This window comes from Orussus abietinus, unplaced genomic scaffold, assembly GCF_000612105.2.
Source record: "Orussus abietinus isolate OABI.00-Male unplaced genomic scaffold, Oabi_2.0 scaffold214, whole genome shotgun sequence".
Taxonomy (NCBI): Eukaryota; Metazoa; Arthropoda; class Insecta; order Hymenoptera; family Orussidae; genus Orussus; species Orussus abietinus.
This window is the reverse complement of record NW_019394397.1, coordinates 57,487-85,444: the sequence shown is the minus strand read 5'-3', so window position 1 is coordinate 85,444 and position 27,958 is coordinate 57,487. Positions and strand designations below refer to the sequence as shown.

General features: G+C 42.2%; 1 protein-coding gene across 1 annotated transcript in view; it reads right to left on the bottom strand.

Annotated features, from left to right (window-relative positions):
- The window catches only part of LOC111673928 (ubiquitin carboxyl-terminal hydrolase 48-like), a gene marked incomplete at its 5' end in the record, with an annotated part of 123,594 nt that overhangs the window by 45,509 nt on the left and 50,127 nt on the right, over window positions 1-27,958 (bottom strand). Inside the window, 2 exons of the mRNA XM_023432151.1 lie at window positions 18,877-19,002; window positions 24,721-24,840. Of these exons, the coding sequence (XP_023287919.1) occupies window positions 18,877-19,002; window positions 24,721-24,840 (246 nt within the window). The remainder of the gene's footprint in view (window positions 1-18,876; window positions 19,003-24,720; window positions 24,841-27,958) is intronic.

Here is a 27,958-nt window from a genome sequence, read left to right as displayed (position 1 = left end):
ATTTAGTTGACATAGAAATCCCAGATGGCGCAGGGGGTCCCTCTGCAGTCAATTAGTGCCTCAGAAACCATGAATCCAGAGGATTTCTGGAGTTTTCTTTCGCTTTATAATTATTGTACGAAAACGACAGATGGAGTATGCCATTTAGTACAATACCCAACACAATTGGACACAGTCGTCAATATAAAAACCAAGGTATTTAGGAAAATCTTCTTTACTGACGTCGATAAAGTTTCTCGAGGTGTTTCACTCCACCTTAAGGTGAAGTGAAACATCCTTAAAATCAGTCGATTCGAATACAACACTTTTTTTTAAGGGTATTAGACCAAACTGTCCGAAACTTTGACACATCACTCCTGATCATCTAAGAATTGTCCTGACAGATTAAAAATTTGGATTTTTCAAAAAAATTTTCTAACTCAGTCCAGACCAGAACCAAAATGGCGTCGAGCTCTCATATTTCAATCAATATACAATTATCGAAGGCTCTGATACGAGAATCGAAAGGGTCAGGACAATTTTACGACAATTTAGAACACTCTGGTAATCGATAAACTCGCATTTGAACGGGATAAAGACAAAAAAAGTGTTGTATGCGCTTCTTTGCTAAAACGATGGGAATACGAGGTCTCGGAGTGAAAATTTAATTGACCTGGAAATCACGGATGGCGCAGGGGGTCCCTCTGTAGTCAATTAGGGCCCCAGAAGGCATGAATCCAGAGGATTTCTGGAGTTTTACCTCGATTTCTTTATAATTATTGTAGGAAAACGACAGATGGAATATGCCATTTGGTACAATACCCAATATAATTCGACCCAGGTGTCAATATAAAAACCAACGTCGGAAACGTAGGTATTTAGGAAAATCTTCTTTACCGACGTCGATCAAGTTTCTCGAGGTGTTTCACTCCACCTTAACCAAGCTCGGTGTAATCGGTTCCGAATAAAGCCAAATCGCCGGCTAAAGAGGAGGTTAAACCAGGCTCGGTAGGACCGCGGGTCGTTAATTCCCGTTCCGCGGCCAACTCGTTCTCCGGTTCTCCCTTGTCGTCGGGCCGACTCCTGCCCATTTCCATGCCGGCAAAAAGGGGGAAAAATCATTTACCGATTTTTTCCCCCACGGCCAGTCGTTAACCTCGGCACTTTTACCCTTGGACCGTGGTTTACTGCCACGGCCAGGGGTGGATATAGGTTTTCGGGCCGTAGGCGCACCTGGGACGTTAGAGAGTGATTCGATTTTAATGCCGAGCTCACCGGCGCGGATAATTGTCGCCATTACCTGCACGAGAGGGCGCGTTTACTGTCTTGGAGGAGCCGGCCGGTCCGGCCCGGTTTTGCCGCAACCAAGTTGCCTTTCGTTTAGCTGCCTTTCGTGTAAACACCGACCGAGTTCCTCGGGGAACGAGGCTTCCCGTCCGCGGTCCGACCTGCGCTCGGTGGGGCCTCCACTCTGCCCGCGGTCTCGGGAACAAGGCCATGGAACCGTCACCACCGACTTCGATCGACTGGACCAACTTGGAACCCTCTTCTCGGACTTGGGGAACCACACAGTTGGAAATTAAAAGGCATCCTAAGAGTCAACTTTGTCTTCAGGATACGGGGTTGGAAGGACAGACTTAAGGTGAAGAGGAACACGTCGAGACATTTGATCGACGTCGGTAAAAAGGATTCGTCTGAATACCTATGTTCCCGACGTTCGTATTTCTATTGGCAGCTTTTTCGAATTATATTGGGTATTGTACTAAGTGGCATACTGCATGTGCCGTTTCCGTTCAATAATTATAATGAGATCAAACCACACAGTTGCAAATTAAAAGGCATCCTAAGAGTCAACTTTGTCTTCAGGAGATGGGGTCGGGAGGACGGACTTAAGGTGAAGAGAAACACGTCTAGAGATTTGATCGACGTCGGTAAAAAGGATTCATCTGAATACCTACGTTACGGACGTTCGTATTTCTATTGGCAACTTTTTCGAATTATATTGGGTATTGTACTAAGTGGCATTCTCCATGTGCCGTTTCCATACAATAATTATAAAGAAACTAAACCACACAGTTGCAAATTAAAAGGCATCCTAAGAGTCAACTTTGACTTCAGGAGACGGGGTTGGGAGGACAGACTTAAGGTGAAGAGAAACACGTCGTGACACTTGATCGACGTCGGTAAAAAGGATTCGTCGGAATACCTATGTTCCCGACGTACGTATTTCTATTGGGAGCTTTTTCAAATTATATTGGGTATTGTACTAAGTGGCATACTCCATGTGTCGTTTCCGTACGATAATTATAAAGAGATCAAACCACACAGTTGATAATTGAAAGGCATCCTAAGAGTCAACTTTGTCTTCAGGAGATGGGGTTGGGAGGACGGACTTAAGGTGAAGAGAAACACGTCGAGACATTTGATCGACGTCGGTAAAAAGGATTCGTCGGAATACCTATGTTCCCGACGTACGTATTTCTATTGGGAGCTTTTTCAAATTATATTGGGTATTGTACTAAGTGGCATACTCCACATGTGCCGTTTCCGTACGGTAATTATAAAGAGATCAAACCACACAGTTGGAAATTAAAATTTCATAATATCTAGTGAAACTGCCAAATCGCCCCTTGACATGCCTTACTTTGGATGGTGATTTCACCCCCTTAAAAGGTTTAATGGCTGATAAAAAAAAATACATGTGACTTAGTTTTTAGTCTACTATCACATATTATAAAAGAAATTAAATCGGAGAGATTGACCTGGGATACTAGCTTTGTTACAGCTAGTCTATTTTGAAATGCATCATACATATGATGAACATCTGCAGGTACAATGCCATGGCTTGATCAAATCAGTTTTATCCCCTTCGGATTTGATATAAATTGAAAATATTGAACTGATAAAAATATTACTGACCTACACCGTATCACGAAAAATGACAATAACAAGAGAACGCCTGATTTAATAAACATGAAACGACTGCAAGATATTCTTAGTATCCATGGAAAGCTTCCCCTGCTTAATTCTGTTTTCTCGAATTTGAATAAATAATTTGCAACGTTTGTTATAATTGGATATAATTTTGCCGTATCACGAAAAATGAAAATAACAAGAGATCGCCTGATTTAACAAATATGAAACGACTGCCAGATATTCCTAGTATCCATGGAAAGCTTCCCCTGCTTAATCCCGATTACTCAAGTTGTATAAAATAGTTTACAACGTTTGTTACAATTGCCCCGTGTAACATTTGACCTAGGTCTCCCCTGACTCAAACGTGACTTTTCTCTGGATATAATTTTGCCATATCACGAAAAATGGCAATAAAAAGAGATCGCCTGACTTAACAAACATGAAACGACTGCCAGATATTCCTAGTATCCATGAAAAGCTTCCCCTGCTTAATCCCGATTACTCAAGTTGTACAAAATAGCTTACAACATTTGTTACAATTGCCCCGTGTAACATTTGACCTAGGTCTCTCCTGACTCAAACGTGTCTTTTCTCTGGATATAATTTTGCCATATCACGAAAAATGAAAATAAAAAAAGATCGCCTGATTTAACAAACATGAAACGACTGCCAGATATTCCTAGTATCCATGAAAAGCTTCCCCTGCTTAATCCCGATTACTCAAGTTGTACAAAATAGCTTACAACATTTGTTACAATTGCCCCGTGTAACATTTGACCTAGGTCTCCCCTGACTCAAACGTGACTTTTCTCTGGATATAATTTTCTAATGTGACGGGACACGGTTAGGGAAACAAGCGGCCTTCCTCGCCGTAGGGTCCGGAATTCTCATGATCGTAGTCTCGGCCGCGTAATTCGGATGCCTCGGCCCGGGGCGGCATCGGAGCGGCATCGGGGCGAAGACACCTAGGGCCGCCGATCAAAATCGTACGAAATTGAGCGTCCCCCGTTGTTCTTGTTGGCTCTTTTGACATTTTTTTCCGGGCCCCCGTCGGCGGTACCCAGTCTTCATGGCTGATCGACCGGGAGTCTTTAGAGTCGGTCGGCCGGGTTTCCAACGGGCGGCAGCCGCGTTTGATGTCGTGTGACGAATGTCCGCGTTGGACGCGCCTCCCCTCCCTTGCCCTCTCCTTCCCTCTTTCGACATCCCGTCTCTCATCGGGAGAGGAAGAGAGAGAACAGGAGGGAGACGTGCCCCCGAGGTCCCAGAATCCCATATTACGGGACCAGCGGAGTCTAGCATCACAGAAAATTGGAAACGGCCGATACCCTTTATGTTGGCCCACGTCCCAAAAGGAAGATCTGCCTTCGGGACGAAATAAATTAGTCCTGGACCGCGGGATGATCCTCCGGGATGAAGAGTTTGACGGATCCAGGAAATGGCTCCTGGTCCACGTTTCATCTCGTTGCGTCCGCGGACTGTTTCGAACGATTTGCCTAAAGGATCCGGATGTTTCGAGGACTTCCGATGATTCGATCTGGTTTTTGCTTCCTGTTATCCTAATACTTGATTTGGGGTTGCTACTTGTAGTTTCTTTGGATGCACGCAAAACTATTGTTTCGGGGAATGGAAAGGAGTCTATTCGCCTAAAGGATATGGATGTTTTCGATGACTTCCGATGATTGGATCTGGATTTTGCTCCCTGTTATCCTCTTAATACTCGATTTAGGGTTGCTACTTGTAGTTTCTTTGGATGCACGCAAAACAATTGTTTCGGGGGAATGAAAAGGAGTCTATTTACCTAAAGGATGCGGATGTTTCGATGACTTTCGATGATTGGATCAGGATTTTGCTCTCTGTTATCGTCCTAATACTCGATTTAGAGTTGCTAGTTAGAATTTCTTTGGATGCTCGCAAACAATTGTCTCGGGGGAATGGAAAGGAGTCTATTAGCCTAAAGGATATGGATGTTTTCGATGACTTCTGATAATTGGATCTGGATTTTGTTCCCTGTTATCCTCCTAATACTCGATTTAGGATTGCTAGTTAGAATTTCTTTGGATGCACGCAAAACTATTGTTTCGGGGGAATGGAAAGGAGTCTATTTGCCTAAAGGATATGGATGTTTTCGATGACTTCTGATGATTGGATCTGGATTTTGTTCCCTGTTATTCTCCTAATACTCGATTTAGGGTTGCTAATTAGAGCTTCTTTGGATGCACGCAAAACAATTGTTTCGGGAGAATGGAAAGGAGTCTATTCGCCTAAAGGATATGAATGTTTTCGATGACTTCTGATGATTTGATCTGGATTTTGCTTCCTGTTATCCTCCTAATACTCGAATTAGGGTTGCTAGTTAGAGTTTCTTTGGATGCTCGCAAACAATTGTTTCGGGGGAATGGAAAGGAGTCTATTTGCCTAAAGGATGCGGATGTTTTCGATGATTTCTGATGATTGGATTTGGATTTTACTTCCTGTTATCCTCCTAATACTCGATTCAGGGTTGCTGGAGTTTTTTCGGATGCACGCAAAACAATTGTTTCGGGAAAATGAAAGGGTCTCACTGAGAAAGAAGAGGAAGCCACAAAAAAGAAGAAATGTACCTCTAGGTCTTAGAATCCAGTGTTTTTTTGTCTTTATCCCGTTCAAATGCGAGTTTATCGATTACCAGAGTGTTCTAAATTGTCATAAAATTGTCCCGACCCTTCGTATCTCATATCAGAGCCTCCGATAATTGTATATTGATCGAAATATGAGAGCTCGACGCCATTTTGGTTCTGATCTGGGCTGACTTAAAAAATTGTTTCCAAAAATCCAAATTTTGAATGTGTCAGGACAATTCTTAGATGATCAGGAGTGATGTGTCAAAGTTTCGGACGCTTTGGTCTAATACCCTTAAAAAAAAGTGTTGTATTCAAATCGACTGATTTGAAGGGGGTTTCACTTCACCTTAAAGACCCGCAAGGAGTACTTTCGAACGTGCCGATGTGTCCTTGATCTAGCTCTCGCAAATTCGCTCTTTCAAGCGTAGAAGACCGGAACTCTCTCGCTAGTTCTCATCGGTGATTATGCCGACTTTATAAGCGCGACCTTGTTTTTCTGCCTGGCGTTGCGTGAGCGGTGTCGTTGGGGAATGACATCGTTTCTCTAGAGTGCACACCTTGCTGATACGTAACAAGGAAATGGCAAGTCCTGCTTGGAAGTGTCTTGCGACTCGATCGTAACGATCATTTGTCTCCAAGAGTTCTGTGAAATTTCACCGAATCGGTAATTTGCTAAGCGGAAATTGCAATAATTTTAACGCATTTGCATCAGGAAACGAAAATTCTACTTCTTACCCCATTTGCGTCATCGCTCTAAATGCGCGTGTACTTCAAAAATCCGACTCTTGCTGATAAGCAACAGTATTTGTTTGCGGATTATTCTGCTCTTGGTGATAACCAACAGTATTTGTTTGCGACTCGATCGTAACGATCATTTGTCTTCAAGAGTTCTGTGAAATTTCACCGAATCGGTAATTTGCTAAGCGGAAATTGCAATAATTTTAACGCATTTGCATCAGGAAACGAAAATTCTACTTCTTACCCCATTTGCGCCATCGCTCTAAATGCGCGTGTACTTCAAAAATCTGACTCTTGCTGATAAGCAACAGTGTTTGCGGATTATTCTGCTCTTGGTGATAACCAACAGTATTTGTTTGCGACTTGATCGTAACGATCATGCGTCTCCGAGAGTTCTGTCAAATTTCACCGAATCGGTAATTAGCTAACCGGAAATTGCAATAATTTTAACTCATTCACATCAGGAAACGAAAATTCTAGTTCTAAACCCATCATCGCTCTAAATGCGCGGGTACTTAAAAATACCGACTCTTGCTGATAAGCAACAGTATTTGTTTGCGGATTATTCTGCTCTTGGTGATAACCAACAGTACTTGTTTGCGACTTGATCGTAACGATCATGCGTCTTCGAGAGTTCTGTCAAATTTCACCGAATCGGTAATTTGCTAAGCAGAAATGGCAATAATTTAACCCTTTGCGGTCGTATGTCTACTCTCAGCTACCAAAATTCTCTTGATCTTGGGAAAATGCGACCGCAAAGGGTTAATGCATTCGCATCAGAAATCGAAAATTCTAGTTCTAACCCCATCATCGCTCTAAATGCGCGGGTACTTAAAAAATCCGACTCTTGGTGATAAGCAACAGTACTTGTTTACGGATTATTCCACTCTTGGTAATAAGCAACAGTATTTGTTTGGGGATTATTCCGCTCTTGGTGACAAGCAATAGTCATTGCTTGCGGATTATCCCATCAAATAATGCAAATGGGTTAAAAGATAAGCGCTGAAAAATAGCCCTATGCGAATGTGTTAATTCCTTGCCTTATGATTTATATTCCAAAACCGTGTGCCATAAACAACAAAAATGTCGGTCCTACATCAGGCCATTTCACGGTTTGGCTGAACGTTCAAAGTTTTACACGTTTCTCGTACGTTTTGTACATGTTTGGCCCAATTAACAAACCACGTCTCTCACACGTTTCGCTCACGTTTGGCCCGATTGATATACCACGTCTCTCACACGATTTGTTCACGTTTAGCCCGATTGATAACCCACGTCTCTCACACGTTTTGTTCACGTTTAGTCGGATTGCCATGTCTCTCATACGTTTTGTTCACGTTTGGCCCGATTGACAACCCACGTCTCTCACACGTTTTGTTCACGTTTGGCCCGATTGACAACCCACGTCTCTCACACGTTTTGTTCACGTTTAGCCGGATTGACAACCCACGTCTCTCACACGATTTGTTTACGTTTAGCCCGACTGACAACCCACATCTCTCACACGTTTTGTTCACGTTTGGCCCGACTGACAATCCACGTCTCTCACACGTTTTGTTCACGTTTGGCCCGATTGATATACCACGTCTCTCACACGATATTGTAGGTGAAGAGGTTAACACCGGGACGTCCAGAGAGCTAAAAACCGAATCGAAATTTTAAGATCCCCGTAGAGAGGTGTCGGTCCCCTTTTTTACGCCTAATAAATCGTGGAATTCCATTAGGAATATAAAATGACGTTTCTCTACCCCTTGGGGAGACGACTGCAGTTTCGATTATTACATTTTTAAAATTAAACGAATGCAGAGACCCTGCCGTAAAAATTAACATTAGTATCTCCAGCGGGACGGTCTCCAAATCTCGGGTCTAACAAGGAAGGTATCCCAAGTCGATCTCTCCGATTTGATTTCTTTTATAACATGCTATAGTAGATTAAAAACTAAACGACACGTATTTTTTTTATCTGCCATTAAACACCATAAGGGGGTGAAACCACCATCCAAAGTACGGCATGTCAAGGGGCGATTTGGCAGTTCCACCCACAAGAACATAATATTTTTTACCCAATCCACCTGGAAAAGCATTCTCATAAGGAGAAATGAAACATATAATTTTCTCAATTAACCCTTTCGCGACGGCGTACCTGTACCATACTTCGACACTTTTCGCAACAGTGCGACTGACCATACTTTGCCGTCTTTCGCGACGGTGCATCTATACCATACTTGCCGCTGAAAGCTAATAAATGACTGCCCTGTATAAGTGGCGTTAGCCTCTATGGGCCAAAAAGTTGCTACCGTATGTAGACGGTGTCAGCCGCTGTAATGCATCAAGTGGCTTCCGTGTATAGACGGCACCCGTCGCCAAAAAGGTTAACCCCTTGCCTTACGATTTAAATTCCAATAGTGCGTGCCATAAACAACAAAAATGTCAATCATACATCGCGCCATTTCACGGTTTCGCTGAACGTTCAACGTCTCACACGTCTCTCATAAGTTTTGTTTACGTTTGGTCCGATTGACATACCACGTCTCTCGCACGTTTTGTTCACGCTTGGACCGATTGATATACCGCGTCTCTTACACGATATTGTAAGTGAAATTGCAATAGCACGTGCCATAAACAACAAAAATGTCGGTCATACATCGGGCCATTTCACGGTTCGGCTGAACGTTCAAAGTCTCACACGTCTCTAATACGTTTTGTTTACGTTTGGTCCGACTGACATACCACGTCTCTCGCACGTTTTGTTCACGCTTGGACCGATTGATATACCGTGTGCCATAAACAGCAAAAGTGTCGGTCATACATCGGGCCATTTCACGGTTTGGCTGAACGTTCAAAGTCTCACATGTCTCTCATAAGTTTTGTTCACGTTTGGCCCGAGTGATATACCACAGCTCTCACAAGATATTGTAGGTGAAGGGGTTAAATTCCAATAGCACGTGCCATAAACAACAAAAATGTCGATCATACATCGGGACATTTCACGGTTCGGCTGAACGTTCAACGTCTCACACGTCTCTCATACGTTTTGTTTACATTTGATCCGACTGACATACCACGTCTCTCACACTTTTTGTTCACGCTTGGACCGATTTATATACCGCGTCTCTTACACGATATTGTAGGTGAAGAGATTAAATTCCAATAGCGTGTGCCATAAACAGCAAGTGTCGGTCATACATCCGGCCATTTTACGGTTTGGCTGAACGTTCAAAGTCTCACACGTTTCTCATACGTTTTGTTTACGTTTGGCCCGATTTATATACCACGTCTCTCACAGGTTTTGTTCACGTTTGGCCCGATTGATATACCGCATCTCTTACACGATATTGTAGGTGAAGAGATTAAATTCCAATAGCGTGTGCCATAAACAGCAAGTGTCGGTCATACATCGGGCCATTTCACGGTTCGGCTGAACGTTCAGAGTCTCACAGGTTTCTCATACGTTATGTTTATGTTTGGCCCGATTTATATACCACGTCTCTCACAGGTTTTGTTCACGTTTGGACCGATTGATATACCGTATCTCTCACACGATATTGTAGGTGAAGAGGTTAAATTCCAATAGCGTGTGCCATAAACAACAAAAATGTCGATCATACATCGGGCCATTTCACGGTTTGGCTGAACGTTCAGTCTCACATGTCTCTCATAAGTTTTGTTCACGTTTGGCCCGAGTGATATACCACGTCTCTCACGCGATATTGTAGGTAAAGAGGTTAAATTCCAATAGCGTGTGCCATAAACAGCAAAAATGTCGGTCATACATCGGGCCATTTCACGGTTCGGCTGAACGTTCAATGTCTCACACATCTCTCATACGTTTTGTTTACATTTGGTCCGATTGACATACCACGTCTCTCACACGTTTTGTTCACGTTTGGACCGATTGACAACCCACGTCTCTCACACGTTTTGTTCACGTTTGATCCGATTGACATACCACGTCTCTCACACGTTTTGTTCACGCTTGGACCGATTGATATACCGCGTCTCTTACACGATATTGTAAGTGAAGAGGTTAAATTGCAATAGCATGTGCCATAAACAATAAAAATGTCGATCAAACATCGGGCCACTTCACGGTTTGGCTGAACGTTCAAAGTCTCACACGTCTCTCATACGTTTTGTTTACGTTTGGTCCGACTGACATACCACGTCTCTCACACTTTTTGTTCACGCTTGGACCGATTGATATACCGTGTCTCTTACACGATATTGTAGGTGAAGAGGTTAAATTCCAATAGCGTGTGCCATAAACAACAAAAATGTCGATCATACATCGGGCCATTTCACGGTTTGGCTGAACGTTCAGTCTCACATGTCTCTCATACGTTTCGTTTACGTTTGGCTCGATTGATATACCACGTCTCTCACACGATATTATAAGTTGAGGTTAAAAAAAAAAGAAAAATTACGGGATGAGCCACCCTTTGCAGGCTTTACTTTGGATGGTGGGTTCACCCCCTTAAAGTGTTTAACGGCAGATAAAAAAAAATACGTGTCGCTTAGTTTTTAGTCTACTATAACATATTATATAATAAAAGGAATGAAATCGGAGAGATCGACCTGGGATACCTTCCTTGTCATATGAATCATTGGATTCGATCAGATGCGAAGCGATCTGGACGGGTGATAAATTGAAATGCCCCCTGCAAAAGAGGTTCCGGTTCGTCCCTCGGCTTCCCGTGCGCCGGGGAAAGAAAAGGCCGGTGATTAAAAACGGGTCCTAATCGGGCGGTAATGACGGGTAATGTCCGGGGCGGTCGTAACCGGTGGCCGGCACCTTAGCACCTCCGGATCGCATGTCCGGTCCGGTGCGGAGTAACGGTGCCGTGTTCCTAAGGTTCCCCGGTTCCATAAAACCAGTCGACTGTGAACCGGGAGGAATGTGTCGGAATGTTGGAATTATTCCTCCGGCGGGGACCCGGCCGAGCGGACGGAGGATTTCTTTCTTGCGGAGCGTTTCGTGATTTTAAAACACGCCGCGACCCTGGAACTACCCGGAAAAAGAACGGGGAGGAAAACCACAATGGCGGTAATCGTAAGCCCTTTTGTAAGTCAACATCCGGGACAACCTTGGCAGGAGGTTGCATTAAGGTGAAGCGAAAGACCTCGTTACTTCAAACTTGACAAAGTGATTACAAAAGAATGATTTGGCCCCGTTAGTTTCGACAGCGCCGCCAGGTGGTAAACCTTCTCGCAGACGATGTAGATTGCTTGGGTGTCCATAAGACCCGCTACTATCCCTTACATTTACGATACAATGACTCTACCCCTTCCCGAAGTAGAAGGAAAAGGAAAGTGATCGTCGAGAAACCACATTTTTAAGCATCAACTGATATTTTACTCTTTCAGGTAGAAATGTACGAGAACCCTGACAGAAAAGTAAGTATAGCGTTCGTAATCATAATAATCGAATTTTTTATGTCGACAGTAAAGTTTTAAATGGACATGCACAACTATGCACAATAGTGGAACTCGTTCCTTGTGGTTACATTGACTAAATGGAGAAGTAACCCTTCTATGTTCTTTTTACTATGTTACGCTGGTTAAGGTGAAATGAAGCCCCCTTCAAATCAGTCGATTCGAATACACTTTTTATTAAGGTTCTTGGACCAAACTGTCCGAAACTTTGTCACATGACTCGTGATCATCTAAGAATTGTCCTGACACATTCAAAATTTGGATTTTTGATAAAAATGTTTTAACTTAGCCCAGACCAGAACTAAAATGGCGTCGAGCTCTCATATTTCGATCAATATACAATTATCGAAGGCTCTGATATAAGAATCGAAAGGGTGAAGACAATTTTACGACAATTTGGAACACTCTGGTAATCGATAAACTCGCATTTGAACAGGATAAGGGCAAAAAAAGTGTTGTATGCGCTTCTATGCTAAAACGACAGAAATACGAAGTCTGAAACCCCCTTCAAATCAGTCGATTCGAATACACTTTTTTTTAAGGGTATTAGACCATACTGTCCGAAACTTTGATACATCACTCCTGTTCATCTAAGAATTGTCCTGCCACATTCAAAATTTGGATTTTTTAACACAATTTTTCAACTCAGCCCAAACCAGAACCAAAATGGCGTCGAACTCCCATATTTCGATCAATATACAATTATCGAAGGCTCTGATATGAGAATCGAAAGGGTCAAGACAATTTTACGACAATTTGGAACACTCTGGTAATCGATAAACTCGCATTTGAACAGGATAAGGGCAAAAAAAGTGTTGTATGCGCTTCTATCCTAAAACGATGGGAATACGAGGTCTCGGAGTGAAAATTTAATTGACCTGGAAATCACAGATGGCGCAAGGAGTCCCTCTGCAGTCAATTAGGGCCCCAGAAAGCTTGAATCCAGAGGATTTCTGGAGTTTTACTTCGATTTGTTTATAATTATTGTACGAAAACGACAGGTGGAGTATGCTATTTGGTACAATACTCAATATAAATCGACCCAGCTGTCAATATAAAAACGAACGTCGGCAACGTAGGCATTTAGAAAAATCTTCTTTATCGACGTCGATCAAGTTCCTCGACGTGTTACACTTCACCTTAAGGTTCCGTTTAAGTGCGAAATTCTCATTTAAATGTAATAAGGATAAACAAAGAAGAGAAAGGTCCAGCTTTTTGCGGGAAAATAATTGAAAGAATATAAATGTAGGGGAAAAAGTAGAAAGTGCGGTTTCACGGAGGAGATGGTCACGCGAGGGGCTCAGAAGCCGGACACGCGCCCGCTGCGTTTCTTTTGGACCTCCGCGGACCTTCTCCAGGTTCTTTGGGCTTAACCCTTTCCCCGAAGAAGAAGCTCGTCCAATTACCGCTCCTAATCTCGGTAGGTTCTCGCTAATCCCGCGAGAAGTCCTTATCTCACCCGTTATGCTTCGCATCAGTTATCCATTGTCTTCTAGGCGCCGAAAGTGCTGATCTTAAATCTAAATTGCGCCCGTTTGTTAAACCGCCTTACTAACAACCTCGGGTGGTCGGAAGTCGCCTCGGGATATTCGGCAGTGGTTTCGGAATTCTCAAGAATTGGCTTCAAGTAGTCAGAGAATTCATTCCAAACGTTTTACGGACGAGCCGGAGCATTTGGGGAGTCGTTGCAACAAGTGTAGGGATCTCAGCTAATCCTGCTTGACGCGATGTTTTATGATAATATAAGGTGTAGAAAATTCATACCCACGGTTCATGCTCACATCCCTATAATTGTTGAATATGGAGTCGAAAAGTCCTGTGAAATTTCTTTTTCTACAGAGTATAGTTTAATTGTAATAATTGATCAAGAAACTCTGTACGGTTTCGCGCCAAATCTTTGCAGAATCGTTGTAACAAGTGTCGGGATTTCAGCTATTCTTGCTTGACGCGATGTTGGATGATAATGTAGATATAAGATGTAGGATAATTCATGCCCACGTATCATGTCCACATCGTTATGCATGTTGAATATGGAGTCAGAAAGTCCCGCGAAATTTTCTTTTTCTATTGAGCATAGTTTCTTTGCAATAATTAATCAAGAAACTCTGAATAATTGGAGTAGTTGCAACAAGTGTAGGGATCTGAGCTAATCTTGACGCGATGTTTTATGATAATATAAGGTGTAGGAGAATTCATACCCACGGTTCATGCTCACATCCCTATAATTGTTGAATATGGAGTCGAAAAGTCCTGCGAAATTTCTTTTCATACGGAGCGTAGTTTCCTTGTATTAATTAATCAAGGAACTCTGTACGGTTCCGTGCCAAATCCTTGCAGAATTGTAACAAGTGCCGGGATTTTAACTATTCTTGCTTGACGCGATGTTGTATAATAATTTAGATATAAGGTGTAGAATTTATGCCCACGGTTCATGCCCACATTGTTATTCCTGCTGAATATGGAGTCGGAAAGTCCTGCGAAATTTTCTTTTTCTATTGAGCATAGTTTCTTTGCAATAATTAATCAAGAAACTCTGAATAATTGAAGCGTCGTTGTAACAAGTGTTGCGATTTCAGCTAATCTTACTTGACGCAATGTTTTATGATAATATAAGGTGTAGGAGAATTCATACCCACGGTTCATGCTCACATCCCTATAATTGTTGAATATGGAGTCGAAAAGTGCTGTGAAATTTCTTTTCCTACGGAGCGTAGTTTGCATGTAATAATTAACCAAGAAACTCTGTACGGTTCCGCGCCAAATCTTTGCAGAATCGTTGTAACAAGTGTCGGGATTTCAGCTATTCTTGCTTGACGCGATGATGGATAATAATTTAGATATAAGGTGTAGGAGAATTCATGCCCACAGTCCATGTCCACATTGTTATCCTAAATATGGAGTCGGAAAGGCCTGTGAAATTTCTTTTTCTACAGAGCATAGTTTGCTTGTTATAATTAATCGAGAAACTCTGAATAATTGGAGAGTCATTGTAACAAGTGTCGCGATTTCAATTAATCTTGCTTGACGCGATGTTGTATGATAATATAATTATAAGGTATAGGAGACGTCATGCCCACGGTCCATGCCCACACCCCTAACCTTCCTGAATATGGAGTCGGAAAGTCGTGTGAAATCTCCTTTTTTATTGAGCATAGTTTGCTTGTAATAATCAATCAAGAGACTCTGTACGGTTCCGCGCCAAATCCTTGCAGAATCGTTGTAACAAGTGTCGGGATTTCAGCTATTCTTGCTTGACGCGATGTTGGATGATAATATAGACATAAGGTGTGGGAGAATTCATGCCCACGGTTCATGCCCACATTGTTATCCCTGTTGAATATGAAATCGGAAAGTCCTGTGAAATTTTGTTTCCTACTGAGCATAGTTTACTTGTAATAATTAATCAAGAAACTCTGAATAATTGGAGAGTCGTTGTAACAAGTGTCGGAATTTCAGCTATTCTTGTTTGACGCGATGTTTTACGATAATATAAGGTGTAGGAGAATTCATACCCACGGTTCAGGCTCACATCCCTATAATTGTTGAATATGGAGTCGAAAAGTCCTGCGAAATTTCTTTTTCTACGGAGCGTAGTTCGCATGTAATAATTAACCAAGAAACTCTGTACGGTTCCACGCAAAATCTTTGCAGAATCGTTGTAACAAGTGTAGGGATCTGAGCTATTCTTGCTTGACGCGATGTTGGATGATAATATAGACGTAAGGTGTAGGAGAAGTCATGGTCACGGTTTATGCCCACATCCCTATCCTTCCTGAATATGGAGTCGGAAAGTCGTGTAAAATTTCTTTTTCTACAGAGCATAGTTTAATTGTAATAATTAATCAAGAAACCCTGTACGGTTTCGCGCCAAATCCTTGCAGAATCGTTGTAACAAGTGTCGGGATTTCAGCTATTCTTGCTTGACGCGATGTTGTATGATAATTTAGATATAAGGTGTAGGAGAATTTATCCCCACGGTTCATGCCCACATTGTTAGCCTTGTTGAATATGGAGTCGGAAAATCCTGCGAAATTTCTTTTTCTACAGAGCATAGTTTAATTGTAATAATTAATCAAGAAACCCTGTACGGTTTCGCGCCAAATCCTTGCAGAATCGTTGTAACAAGTGTCGGGATTTCAGCTATTCTTGCTTGACGCGATGTTGTATGATAATATAGATATAAGGAATAGGAGAAGTCATGCCCACATCGTTATCCCTGTTGAATATGGAGTCGAAAAGTCCTGCGAAATTTTTTTCCTACTGAGCATAGTTTGCTTGTAATAATTAATCAAGAAACTCTGAATAACTGGAGAGTCGTTGTAACAAGTGTCGGGATTTCAGCTATTCTTGTTTGACGCGATGTTGTATAATAATACAGATATAAGGTATAGGAGAAGTCATGCCCACATCCCTATCCTTCCTGAATATGGAGTCGGAAAGTCGTGTGAAATCTCTTTTTTTATTGTGCATAGTGTGCTTGTAATAATCAATCAAGAAACTGTACGGTTTCACGTCAAATCCTTGCAGAGTCGTTGTAACAAGTGTCGGGATTTCAGCTATTCTTGCTTCACGCGACGTTGGATAATAATACAGATATAAGGTATAGGAAAAGTCATGCCCACATCGTTATCCATCCTGAATATGGAGTCGGAAAGTCCTATGAAATTTCTTTTTCTACAGAGCATAGTTTGCTTGTAATAATTATTCAGGAAACTCTATGCGGTTTCGCGCCAAATACATTAAATAACAACCAACTATGTGCGTCTATGGATGGATAATTTCGCATTTTTCAATGTTTTCCCTAGGTGCGTAGAATTGTCTTGACACTCTCGATACCAGTGAATATCGATACACGGAGAACGCCTCGGAACAGTCAAAAAAGTCCATTCGGAATATTGCATTGGAAAAATTGACTAGGAATTAAAAAGAATCGGTCAGAAATGTTCAAGGGTCGATTCGAAGTGTTCAGGAATCGGCTCGGGATAGCAAAGAATTGGTTGGGAATAGTGGAGAGTCGGGATAATTGTCCATGGGGCCGCGACTGTAAATCCGCGGTTTGCGGCCGACTCGAGCGGCGAGCGAGCGAGTTATTGTTAACTTTTTATCCCAACCACACCGAGCACTTTTTTTCCCAGGTACAGTCGGTGACTAAGGCGCAAGATATGCTCGTTTCTATCGTTTATGTAATGCTAATGCTCGCAGTTTGTCGAATTTGTCCAATGCCGCAGGTACCAATCCCTAACGCGGTTTATCCTTCATATTCTATTATGTTGCACTATTGCCTCCCCCCCCCTCAATAATTTCATTTAATTATAGTTAACATAATTAAGGGGATGTCAAAGTAGCATCAGTTGTTCATGAAACTTTTTTCGGAATTGGGTGTGCTGAATCGCTTCTAACTTTGCAATAAAAATATGGAGGCTATGAGGAAGGTCCTGACACTCATGAAATTTCACTTTATAATAAAGTTTAAAACGATTTAGTTCATTCAATTCAATAAAATGTTTCATAAACGGACCTCTTCGACGCCACAAGAATATACATCCTAATTAAAATTAGTTACTGGTGCACTATTGCCTCCCTGCCTCAATAATTTCATTTAATTATAGTTAACATAATTAAGGGGATGTAAAAGTGGCATCAACTGTTCATGAAACTTTTCTAGGTGTGCTGAATCACTTCTAACTTTGCAATAATAATATGGAGGCTATGAGGAAGGTCCTGACACTCATGAAATTTCACTTTATAATAAAGTTTAAAACGATTTGGTTCACTCAATTCAATAAAATGTTTCATAAACGGACCTCTTCGACGCCANCATAACAACATATTAAGACCTATGTTGCGTCCGTAAGAAAAATGCGTGTAGTAATTAGAGTACATAGTTATAACTTCACGAGACCTCGTACCATCCTGGGAGCCCCAAGCAAAGGATAGCAAGGTCCAAACAGCTATTAAAACACAATGAAACATTAGGAAAAGATGCTACAGATCGCATCGGATAACTGGTTCACTCAATTCAATAAAATGTTTCATAAACGGACCTCTTCGACGCCACAAGAATGTACATCCTAAGTAAAATTAGTTACTTGCGGAAATTTAAATATTTCTTGGTAATTAAATTGAGTTTGGAGGAATCATCACTGTTGCAAAGTCGAATGGTGATAAAAAATAATTTTGCAAACATAATTCTACGTTAATAATTGTCCAACGCCACAGGTACCAATTCCTAACGCGGTTTATCCTTCATATTCTATTATGTTGCACTATTGCCTCCCCCCTTCAATAATTTCATTTAATTATAGTTAACATAATTAAGGGGATGTGAAAGTAGCATCAGTCGTTCATGAAACTTTTTTCCGAATTGGGTGTGCTGAATCGATTCTAACTTTACAATAAAAATATGAAGGCTATGAGGAAGGTCCTGGCATTCATGAAATTTCACTTTATAATAAAGTCTAAAACGATTTGATACTCTCAATTCAATCAAATGTTTTATAAACGGACCTCTTCGACGCCACTTTCACATCCCCTTAAAAGTTTCATACAAATATTGGATTTCTAAATCTTTGCTTCGAGGTAACGTTAAATATGTTGAACGAAAAATATACATCCTAAGGGAAATTAGTTACTTGCGGTAATTTAAATATTTCTTGGTTTCAACGAAATTGAGTTTGGAGGAATCACCACTGTTGGAATGCGAAATGATGGCAAAAAATAATTTTGTAAACATAATTCTGCATATATAATTGTTTTAAATATTAAGAATATTAATGGAAGTTGTACTCGACGATGAAAAATATTAATGGAAGAATACATAATATGAAAAATGATAAACGGCGAATAAACAGTGTTTGAAATTGATGCAAGAATGAGTTCATTATCAGACTTGAAAGAAAAAAATCATTCGTACCGTAAGTCGAAGAAATTCTTGTTTGGTAGCAGAATATTATTAACTGTTGCGAATCACTCTTTAAAGTGAATCAATTTATCATTCTAAAACATTTGTATGTAGAAAATCTAATGATAGCGAATAAAGCTTGGTTAAGCTGAACTGAATGAAAAAGGAAATGATTTGAACCCTGCATTGCTGAGAATAGCGAGTAATAATCTGCCTGACACAAGAATTGTCCTTTTTCTAAAACGTAACTTTTTCGTTCAATGTTCGTACATGTGTACGAGTCCATGCAAAAATACTTTAACCTACCTTCAGGGTGAGTAGAGAACCAGGGAAGATCCCAAGAGATGCCAAACTTTGACTATGATCCGTCAACTCGTGTTCCCCCAGCATTAGATGTTGATCGTAGGGACCTGCTCCACAGATCTGCATCGTCTAAAGTAAGAAGAAAAAAAACAGGCTTCAAAGTTTCTTTAAAACATAGTCTTTCGGTTACTACGAGTACGAAAGAAGTTATGGAAAACATTCTAACAACGAACGAACAAACACATCGTCCGCCTAGGCCCTAGGGTGTTCACAACATCTCCATTACCGCTTGACGTACACTCTCTATTATTCTCGTAACAATGCGAGATATAAAAAAACCTTTCATACAAAAGACTTCAGGCACATCGTGATTCGCAACTTTCGTCCGAAACATTTTTCTCCATCTCGACCGAGTAAAGCGCAAAGTTGCAATTACCTCGCCGGGTGCAGGATGCAATCGCATGGGGTTTACATGAGGTCAAAACGACACCGTAACAATGCGAGATATCAAAAAATCTTTCATACAAAAGACTTCAGGCACATCGTGATTCACAACTTTCGTCCGAAACATTTTTCTCCATCTCGACCGAGTAAAGTGCAAAGTTGCAATCACCTCGCCGGGTGCAGGATGCAATCGCATGGGGTCTACATGGGGTCAAAACGACACCTTCTCGGATGTGGATAATATCCCGGAGTCTTTGGAATGTGCTTCCAAGGGTGTTTGGGGAGCGGAGGCTTGTCCAGAGGCTCCTAGATGAGAGTCCGTAATTTTGCCGGCTTATTGGACCGAAAGAAGGTAGCGGCGTTCGAGTCCCATCCGGGACCTTGCCGAGCATGCGTCCGGTAATTGCTTAATTTGTGAAACCACGTCGGTGAAGCCGGCGCTTAAGCGTGGCCGATGCATGTGTCGGTGTAAACGTATTCAGTTTCGTTTTACGAGCCGGGCACGCCAAGAGGCGTAAGTACGTTACGAGGAGAAGTGCACACACAACACGGGATCTCCGGTTAAGCTGTTTTCAGGTGAAGCGACCAGCGGCCGCAGATCATCCTTAACCTGGCCTGGAGAACCACCCGATGTTTCCAACAATCCACGTAAAAAATTATCCGAAATTTAGATCTGCATTTAACCTGATTTTGCAGAACTTTACCAGCTGGGGACTGGAACATTATTTCATTGAACGACGTCCTGGGAAAAAGTGTAACGTAACGCAGATCATTTTTAACACTAGAATTACCGGAGGATTTTGTTGTATTGGATGGGCCATTTGAAACCAGTTATTTTGACTGGTTTTGGTAGTTCTAGTGCTAACCTGGCCTGGAGAACCACCCGAAGTTTTCAACAATCCACGTAAAAAATGATCCGAAATTTAGATCTGCATTTAACCTGATTTTGCAGAACTTTACAAGCTGGGGACTGGAACATTATTTCATTGAACAACGTCCTGGGAAAAAGTGTAACGTAACGCAGATCATTCTTAACACTAGAATTACCGGAGGATTTTGTTGTATTGGATGGGCCATTTGAAACCAGGTATTTTGACTGGTTTTGGTAGTTCTAGTGCTAACCTGGCCTGGAGAACTACCCGAAGTTTCCAACAATCTACGTAAAAAATTCGACGTTCAGATCTGAATTTAACTTGACTTCGCAGAACTTTACCAGCTGGGGACTGGAACAATATTTCATTGAACGACGTCCTGGGAAAAAGTGTAACGTAACGCAGATCATTCTTAACACTAGAATTACCGGAGGATTTTGTTGTATTGGATGGGCCATTTGAAATCAGTTATTTTGACTGGTTTTGGTAGTTCTAGTGCTAACCTGGCCTGGAGAACCATCCGAAGTTTCCAACGATCTACGTAAAAAATTCGATATTTAGATCTGAATTTAATCTGACTTTGCAGAACTTTACAAGCTGGGGACTGGAACATTATTTCATTGAACAACGTCCTGGGAAAAAGTGTAACGTAACAGATCATCCTTAATCTGGCCTGGAGAACCACCCGAAGTTTCTAGCGATCCACGTAAAAAATGATCCGATATTTAGATCTGAATTTAACCTGACTTTGCAGAACTTTACAAGCTGGAGACTGGAACATTATTTCATTGAACACGTCCTAGGAAAAGTGTAACGTAACAGATCATCCTTAATCTGGCCTGGAGAACCATCCGAAGTTTCCAACGATCTACGTAAAAAATTCGATATTTAGATCTGAATTTAACCTGACTTTGCAGAACTTTACAAGCTGGAGACTGGAACATTATTTCATTGAACAACGTCCTGGGAAAAAGTGTAACGTAACAGATCATCCTTAATCTGGCCTGGAGAACCACCCGAAGTTTCTAGCGATCCACGTAAAAAATGATCCGATATTTAGATCTGCATTAAACCTGACTTCACAGAACTTTACAAGCTGGGGACTGGAACATTATTTCATTGAACACGTCCTAGGAAAAGTGTAACGTAACAGATCATCCTTAATCTGGCCTGGAGAACCACCCGAAGTTTCCAACAATCCACGTAAAAAATGATCCGATATTTAGATCTGCATTTAACCTGACTTCACAGAACTTTACAAGCTGGAGACTGGAACATTATTTCATTGAACAACGTCCTGGGAAAAAGTGTAACGTAACGTTGTAGTCAGGATCCCTGTACATGGTGAACTTTTTCAGGAGTCACGGTCCGGATCATCGTCTTAAAAATGAATCATTCATCTTTTGGACCTCATTTAAAAACTACCCCATCGTCGTTAAGGAGACATCAGCTCCACAGTAGCCTCTGCTGTTCTCTCTTGATAATTCCATGGTCTCGTATCCAAGTTTTTCGAGATGTCCGATGGAATAGAATGACGGGATAAGGTCGGACCTGACATCGAGACCGTGGACAAGGAACAGTTTAGCTCAGGACGAATAATGCAAGGACTTGCCGGTCTTCGATGGTCCAGGAGAAGCGAGATGAGGTCAAGGAACCTCGTCGGCTTCTCCTGGGCCTCGTTTCTTGGGTGTGGAAGACTGCGCCGGCAACGAGGGAGCGATAAACGGAGGAGGGCCCTTAAAGGCCGAGAAATCGCTTAAGGGTTAAGGAACTTTTTCAAGGGACTTCCTTTCCCCTGGAGCTACTCGTTGCTGGTTGCTCGTTGCGAGACACCAACGGGGACCTCGGAGGCAAAGAACTCTCGCGGAATGTGGTAGAAAGTAATATTTACACCGGACCCGCCGTTTGGACGATTGCCGGCATTGCGTAAGGCCGTTTGTCAGAAAAAGGAGCTGCTATTGTCAGGATTTTCTGGCTCGACAGGCGACTCGCACTCGACCATGAAGTCCCCCGATCTTTGCTTCGGGCTGAACCATCCCGGAAGATGTGATTCTCCTGTTAGAGTCAATCCCATGAAGACCAGAGACTGCATGGGGTCCCTTATGGGAGCTCGTGTCCGGGAAAAAGGATACAGAACATTGTTTGACATTTTTTTTGTAGGTGGCAACGCTATCGCTAAAGGACCAACATGGAGGACGCAGTCTTGTGAATCTCAGACAACGCTGGAGACCTGTCAAATTGAAAACTCGGCAAACTTCCCGTTTTTCTACCTGAGCCAAAACTGTTTTTAATTACAATACTTCCATACGTCACAAATAAATGCTCACAAAAATATTTTATGGATAAAATATACATTGAATATTTTATCTTAATTTATTTGGACAATGTAATTGTGTTGCAAATGTATGTCTTTAAATCCATGTCCGCGCTTTATTCAAGTAGTGGTCCCTAAGCGAATGTGGCACCACCTAACAAAGATCTGTATCTGATTTTGAGGAAACTTCTATAACATTGTCTTCGTCTTCCTGATCTCTAGTCTCCATGGTCAATCCGATGCGTGTCCTTGTGCACTCCTTAGACTTGTTTGACTTCACACTTCTTAAACCGATTCTTAAAACAATGGAGACACCTACTGAACTTAATTTTCGAAAGTTTAGTGGTTCAGCCTTATTTTCGAGACTGCTCCTGAAGACATTAGCTGCCAATTGCAATGACGTTGACGTCCAAACGGTCAACACTTGAGATGCAAATAAACACAAGTATGGGAAACGGAATTCGGAAACCCTTTGGCTCAAGAAGTGGTTCATTGTTGGACTTACAGATTCTGCCCCAAGCAAAGGATAGCAAGGTCCAAACAGCTATTAAAACACAATGAAACATTAGGAAAAGATGCTACAGATCGCATCGGATAACCAAATTGCGAAGACCATACACGAGCCCGTCGTTGTTAACGAAAGGTGGAGGAGAAAGATGTTAAAAATCCATTCCTCGGTAATCCGATCCACGAGTAAGTCCCAATTGCAATGACGTTGACGTCCAAACGGTCAACACTTAAGATGCAAATAAACACAAATATGGGAAACGGAATTCGGAAACCCTTTGGCTCAAGAAGTGGCTCATTGTTGGACTACAGATTCTGTTCCAAGCAAAGGATAGCAAGATCCAAACAGCTATTAAAACACAATGAAACATTAGGAAAAGACGCTACAGATCGCATCGGATAACCAAATTGCGAAGACCATACACGAGCCCGCCTTTGTTAACGAAAGGTGGAGGAGAAAGGTGTTAAAAATCCATTCCCCGGTAATCCGATCCCCGAGTAAGTAATTTCCAGGAACGGAGGAGGCTCCAGTTGGAAGTTAGAAGAGACATCAAGCCCAGGCAAATGTTCCCCCGAGTGAGCGGTTCAGGAGAGGCGCACTGCCCTCCCATTGACGCTGGCGAGGCTTCGAGGCTTTGAGGCTTTCTCGGGGAGAAGATATTAAAACCCGAGAAGCGGACTGGGGTACGGAAGAAGACGAAAAAAAGGAAAGGGAAAGAAAGGAAAAAGAAAAGAAACGCCGGCCGGTAAAGTAGAGTAGAGAGTATCGGAGTCCAGTCAAGTCGAGGCAAGTCGGGCCAAGTCGAGCCGGGCCGAGTGCACCAGAGTGGAGTGAAGTGGAGTCAGAGGCCTGTTATTAGTGCGAGGTTTATGCTCTTTCGGGTTTTTGCCGGTGGCCCCGCGAGATGGCCCCGGCCTCGCAATATAAATACGCTTAATAGTTTAAGCACACTCCCAGGGCCCGCATATGCTAACCAGCCATAACTATGCTTTACTACTTTCGTTCGGGAGCTTCAGGGGTGGCTCGTCCCAGGCCCGAGGTCGACGGATGTTCGCCGAGGCCGCCTCGACCAACTGGAGAACCATCCATGAAAACGTCTACAAGGAACTCCGAGTACTCGGCTCCCCCTAGGCTGACCACTCCTAGGAAATCTACATTGTAGCTAGGATTTCATCAGGAGCTTCTTTGTTTTTGAGTCATAGATGCGCCCCGAGCGGTCTGCGAGGCAAATCTCGGAGGAACGGTTGCATCGGTTCTTTCTAGACACCTATCGAGGAACCAGACTCGTATCAGGGTGTTTCTTGTTTCGAGATCATTGCTGACCTCCCGATGAGCGGAATCAATAGATCGAGGTACACGACACCCCTAAATTTACGACTCCAGATCGCCTACGTTTATATCAAGGATCTTTTCTATTTTGGTACCTTTCAATTTTTGCTTTACACTTTGGAGCACAATTTTCAGAAAATTCCTGATTTAAAATTTACCCGTGTTCTTTTAGAATTATTACTATTCGTTAGTTGTCATAGGATTCTTATTGTTTAACAAGGATTTTTATAACAATCGATACACGTTACAGCTCCATGGAAGCATCTCATCCCACATTTCGCATGCTCTAATCGGAAATTTATCTTCATGAACCTTCACCCTGGTAGTAACTCTACCAACCATCCCCAATTCCCTTGAATTCAGACCAGGGGCAAACTTACCATGACCTTCAGATCCTTCAACGTATTTTCCGACGAGACCTTCAGCTCGTGGGATCCTTTCACTTTCCTCCTGGTCCTAGAGGGTCTGCAGCTCTCTATCTTCGGCCTCTTCGCCGAGGTCTGAAACGGAAACAAATCACCGTTCTTAAATCGAACCATCATCCACCAGGATGGCCACTTCATCCTGCTACGTTCTCTCGGAGAACCGCGGCAATGGTCCGTGACCTTGGGATCGAAAACCCAATCCCTTAACCCCGTTGAACACCATAATGAGCGACCCTGGTTCCCAGTCCATTCAGGGTCTACGAGGTCTAATGACTCGAAATTGTGAAGCAGGTGTCCACGGGCAAGTGGCCATCTACCTTGGGACCACTCAAGAGACGTAATGACGATTATTATTGTGAGACGAATCAGATGGGGGCCGAATTACTTATCGGCTGCCATCAATCTGATGGCCGACCGGTCCCAAGGAGTTTCGGTGAGTCGACAATTCTTGTCATCGGACTTGTCCAGCGTGCGGTGCTCGAGTTATAACCTTTCCTTTTCGAGAGGTACCTTTTCGCTTCTACGAATCTCACTTTCCCACGTTCATCTAGTTCACTCGTTCGAAGTACTCATCGAATTACACGAGAACTAACCTCGCTGGACTCTCCCGGCGATCGAAATGGCGGCAAGACGTGCACCATTGCGATCGCCGGGGGTCTCGTGGAAAACTCGTTGTATAAACTGACATTTGATTTAAACGAAATACCTACACAACAAAAACCAGTCCGTTAAAATAACTACATCCAAGACAACAAACAAAACCGAAAACAAAACAACATAACAACATATTAAGACCTATGTTGCGTCCGTAAGAAAAATGCGTGTAGTAATTAGAGTACATAGTTATAACTTCACGAGACCTCGTACCATCCTGGGAATTTTGACTTTCTCCGCTTTCTCACGGTGTGCATCTGGCCGCCAAATGTTGTTTTCCTTTATGCGAAGGAACCGAACTTTCGCGAAGGGTTGGGTAAACAAGACCATAAAAAATACACTTGGACGGTACGTGATCTTACAAAGGCATGGTCAGGCCGTACTCGACCTGGCTACCCTTTTGCTACCCCGGTTGCCGAAGTCGTGGGAGGCGACTTTTTTGGGCATCTCCGCCAACGAACCAATCATGTAAAAGTTAGAAAAAATTTGTATCCCTTCCACAACGCGGCAACATTTTTCTGAGGCACCGCGAGTCCTTGCGGGACTCCAAAAGGACACTCTGCTTTTTACAACGAACGAAGGAAGTCCTCGATTCTCATTTAGAACAACATAACGCGAAGCTGCATCCCTCCGTACACTTTATCCCAGTAGAAGTCTGGTTTAAAAACAATTAATCAGAACTACTAGGAGCTGTTCGCCTTCTGGCGTGCAGTGCAAAGAACAACCTACATAGAAACAAAGCACGCGGGAGACGTTCTGGTAACGCGGCGTCACCACACAAAGAAACAACCGCATAGAGCAGTCTTACAATTCATGAAGACAAACTAATACGAAGCAAAGGAATTCTGAATGTTCGCGCAATTGTCTGTAATCCATCTATGAGGCCTCTACCGGGTTGTTCGTGTAGTCTCTCGAGTGCGACAACATCGGTAAGACCAGAGAGTCAACGCTCGCTCTGTCGACCGCCAACCTTCGTCCAGGGCACATCGCGGAGGACTTCACGATCCAAGGATCCAAAGATTGAGCAATAATCGAGGCGACGTTTGTTACAGACCGTAGTTGATCAGCCCTTCAACCTCCTCCGACGGCCTTCCAACCTCTTCGCCTGCATCGAGCGCATCGAATACCCTGAATTGAGCCCAGTCGAACCTATAGATCTATATTTTATTCTTTGCGATTTAATACTTTGCACTCCGAACGATTCTGGACGTTGGCTATCAGCTACTCAGCGCCACTTTACGGCAGAAACATACATTTACAGACCTTCGTATTATTTATTATAATTTTGGAACTAACAAGGAAACATTCCCAAGTGTCCGCCTCCGATCTTATTGAGTTTCATATATGTTGGAGAACACAAAAATTTAAGAGACACGTGTTTTTTTATATCTGCAATGGTCCACATTTAAGGGGTGAAACAACCCCCCAAAGTTTAGCGAAAAATCGGTTTTTTAAATATTTTTCATAGGAGCAGTGGGGGGATTTCGACGAAACTTTGCATAAACGTATTCTGTATAAGGACGGTGACAACAGAATATTTTTCAGCAATGTTGCACCCCCTCAAGGGGGTGAACTACCCTTCAGGTGACATTTTTTTGTAATATCCATTAAACAAGCACTCCTACTTAAGTTCCACTTACGCGATGTGATTGCTCGCAAAAAATTAAGAAATACGTGTTTTTTGCTTTTTGCCAATAAACATTTACACATCGGTTGTAAACAATGAATGTAGGTGGTATTGTAAATCCAATTTTATCGTTTCACCACGGAGATTGTATTACTAGTTGGAAACGGGTGATGACTGCATCGTCGAATCCGTTGCGAAACAATTTTAGCCTCTGAAACTATTTTTTAATTTATTTATAAATAATTGCATGTTATGAAAATCAATGACATTTTGAAGAATTACCACGTTGACACGACTTATGTACGATGAATTGGTCACGATATAACCCAATAAAGGTAGTCGGGATATACCCTAATACCACCTACATTCATTGTTTACAACCGATGTGTAAATGTTTATTGGCAAAAAGAAAAAAACACGTATTTCTTAATTTTTTGCGAGCAATCACATCCCGTAAGTGGAACTTAAGTAGGGGTGCTTGTCTAATGGATATTACAAAAAAATGTCACCTGAAGGGTAGTTCACCCCCTTGAGGGGGTGCAACATTGCTGAACAATATTGTGTTGTCACCGTCCTTATACAGAATACGTTTATACAAAGTTTCGTCGAAATCCCTCCACTCCTCCTACGAAAAATATTTAAAAAACCGATTTTTCGCTAAACTTTGGGGGGTTGTTTCACCCCTTAGATGTGGACCATTGCAGATATAAAAAAACACGTGTCTCTTAGATTTTTGTGTTCTTCAACATATATGAAACTCAATAAGATCGGAGGCGGACACTGGGGAATGTTTCCTTGTAAGTAACGTATTATAATGATATTGGACTTATATGAATTGGTTGAAATCGAGGAAAGTATATTTGCAAAAAAATCAATATTTTATTCTTTATAATTTTGTACAGTATGATAAAT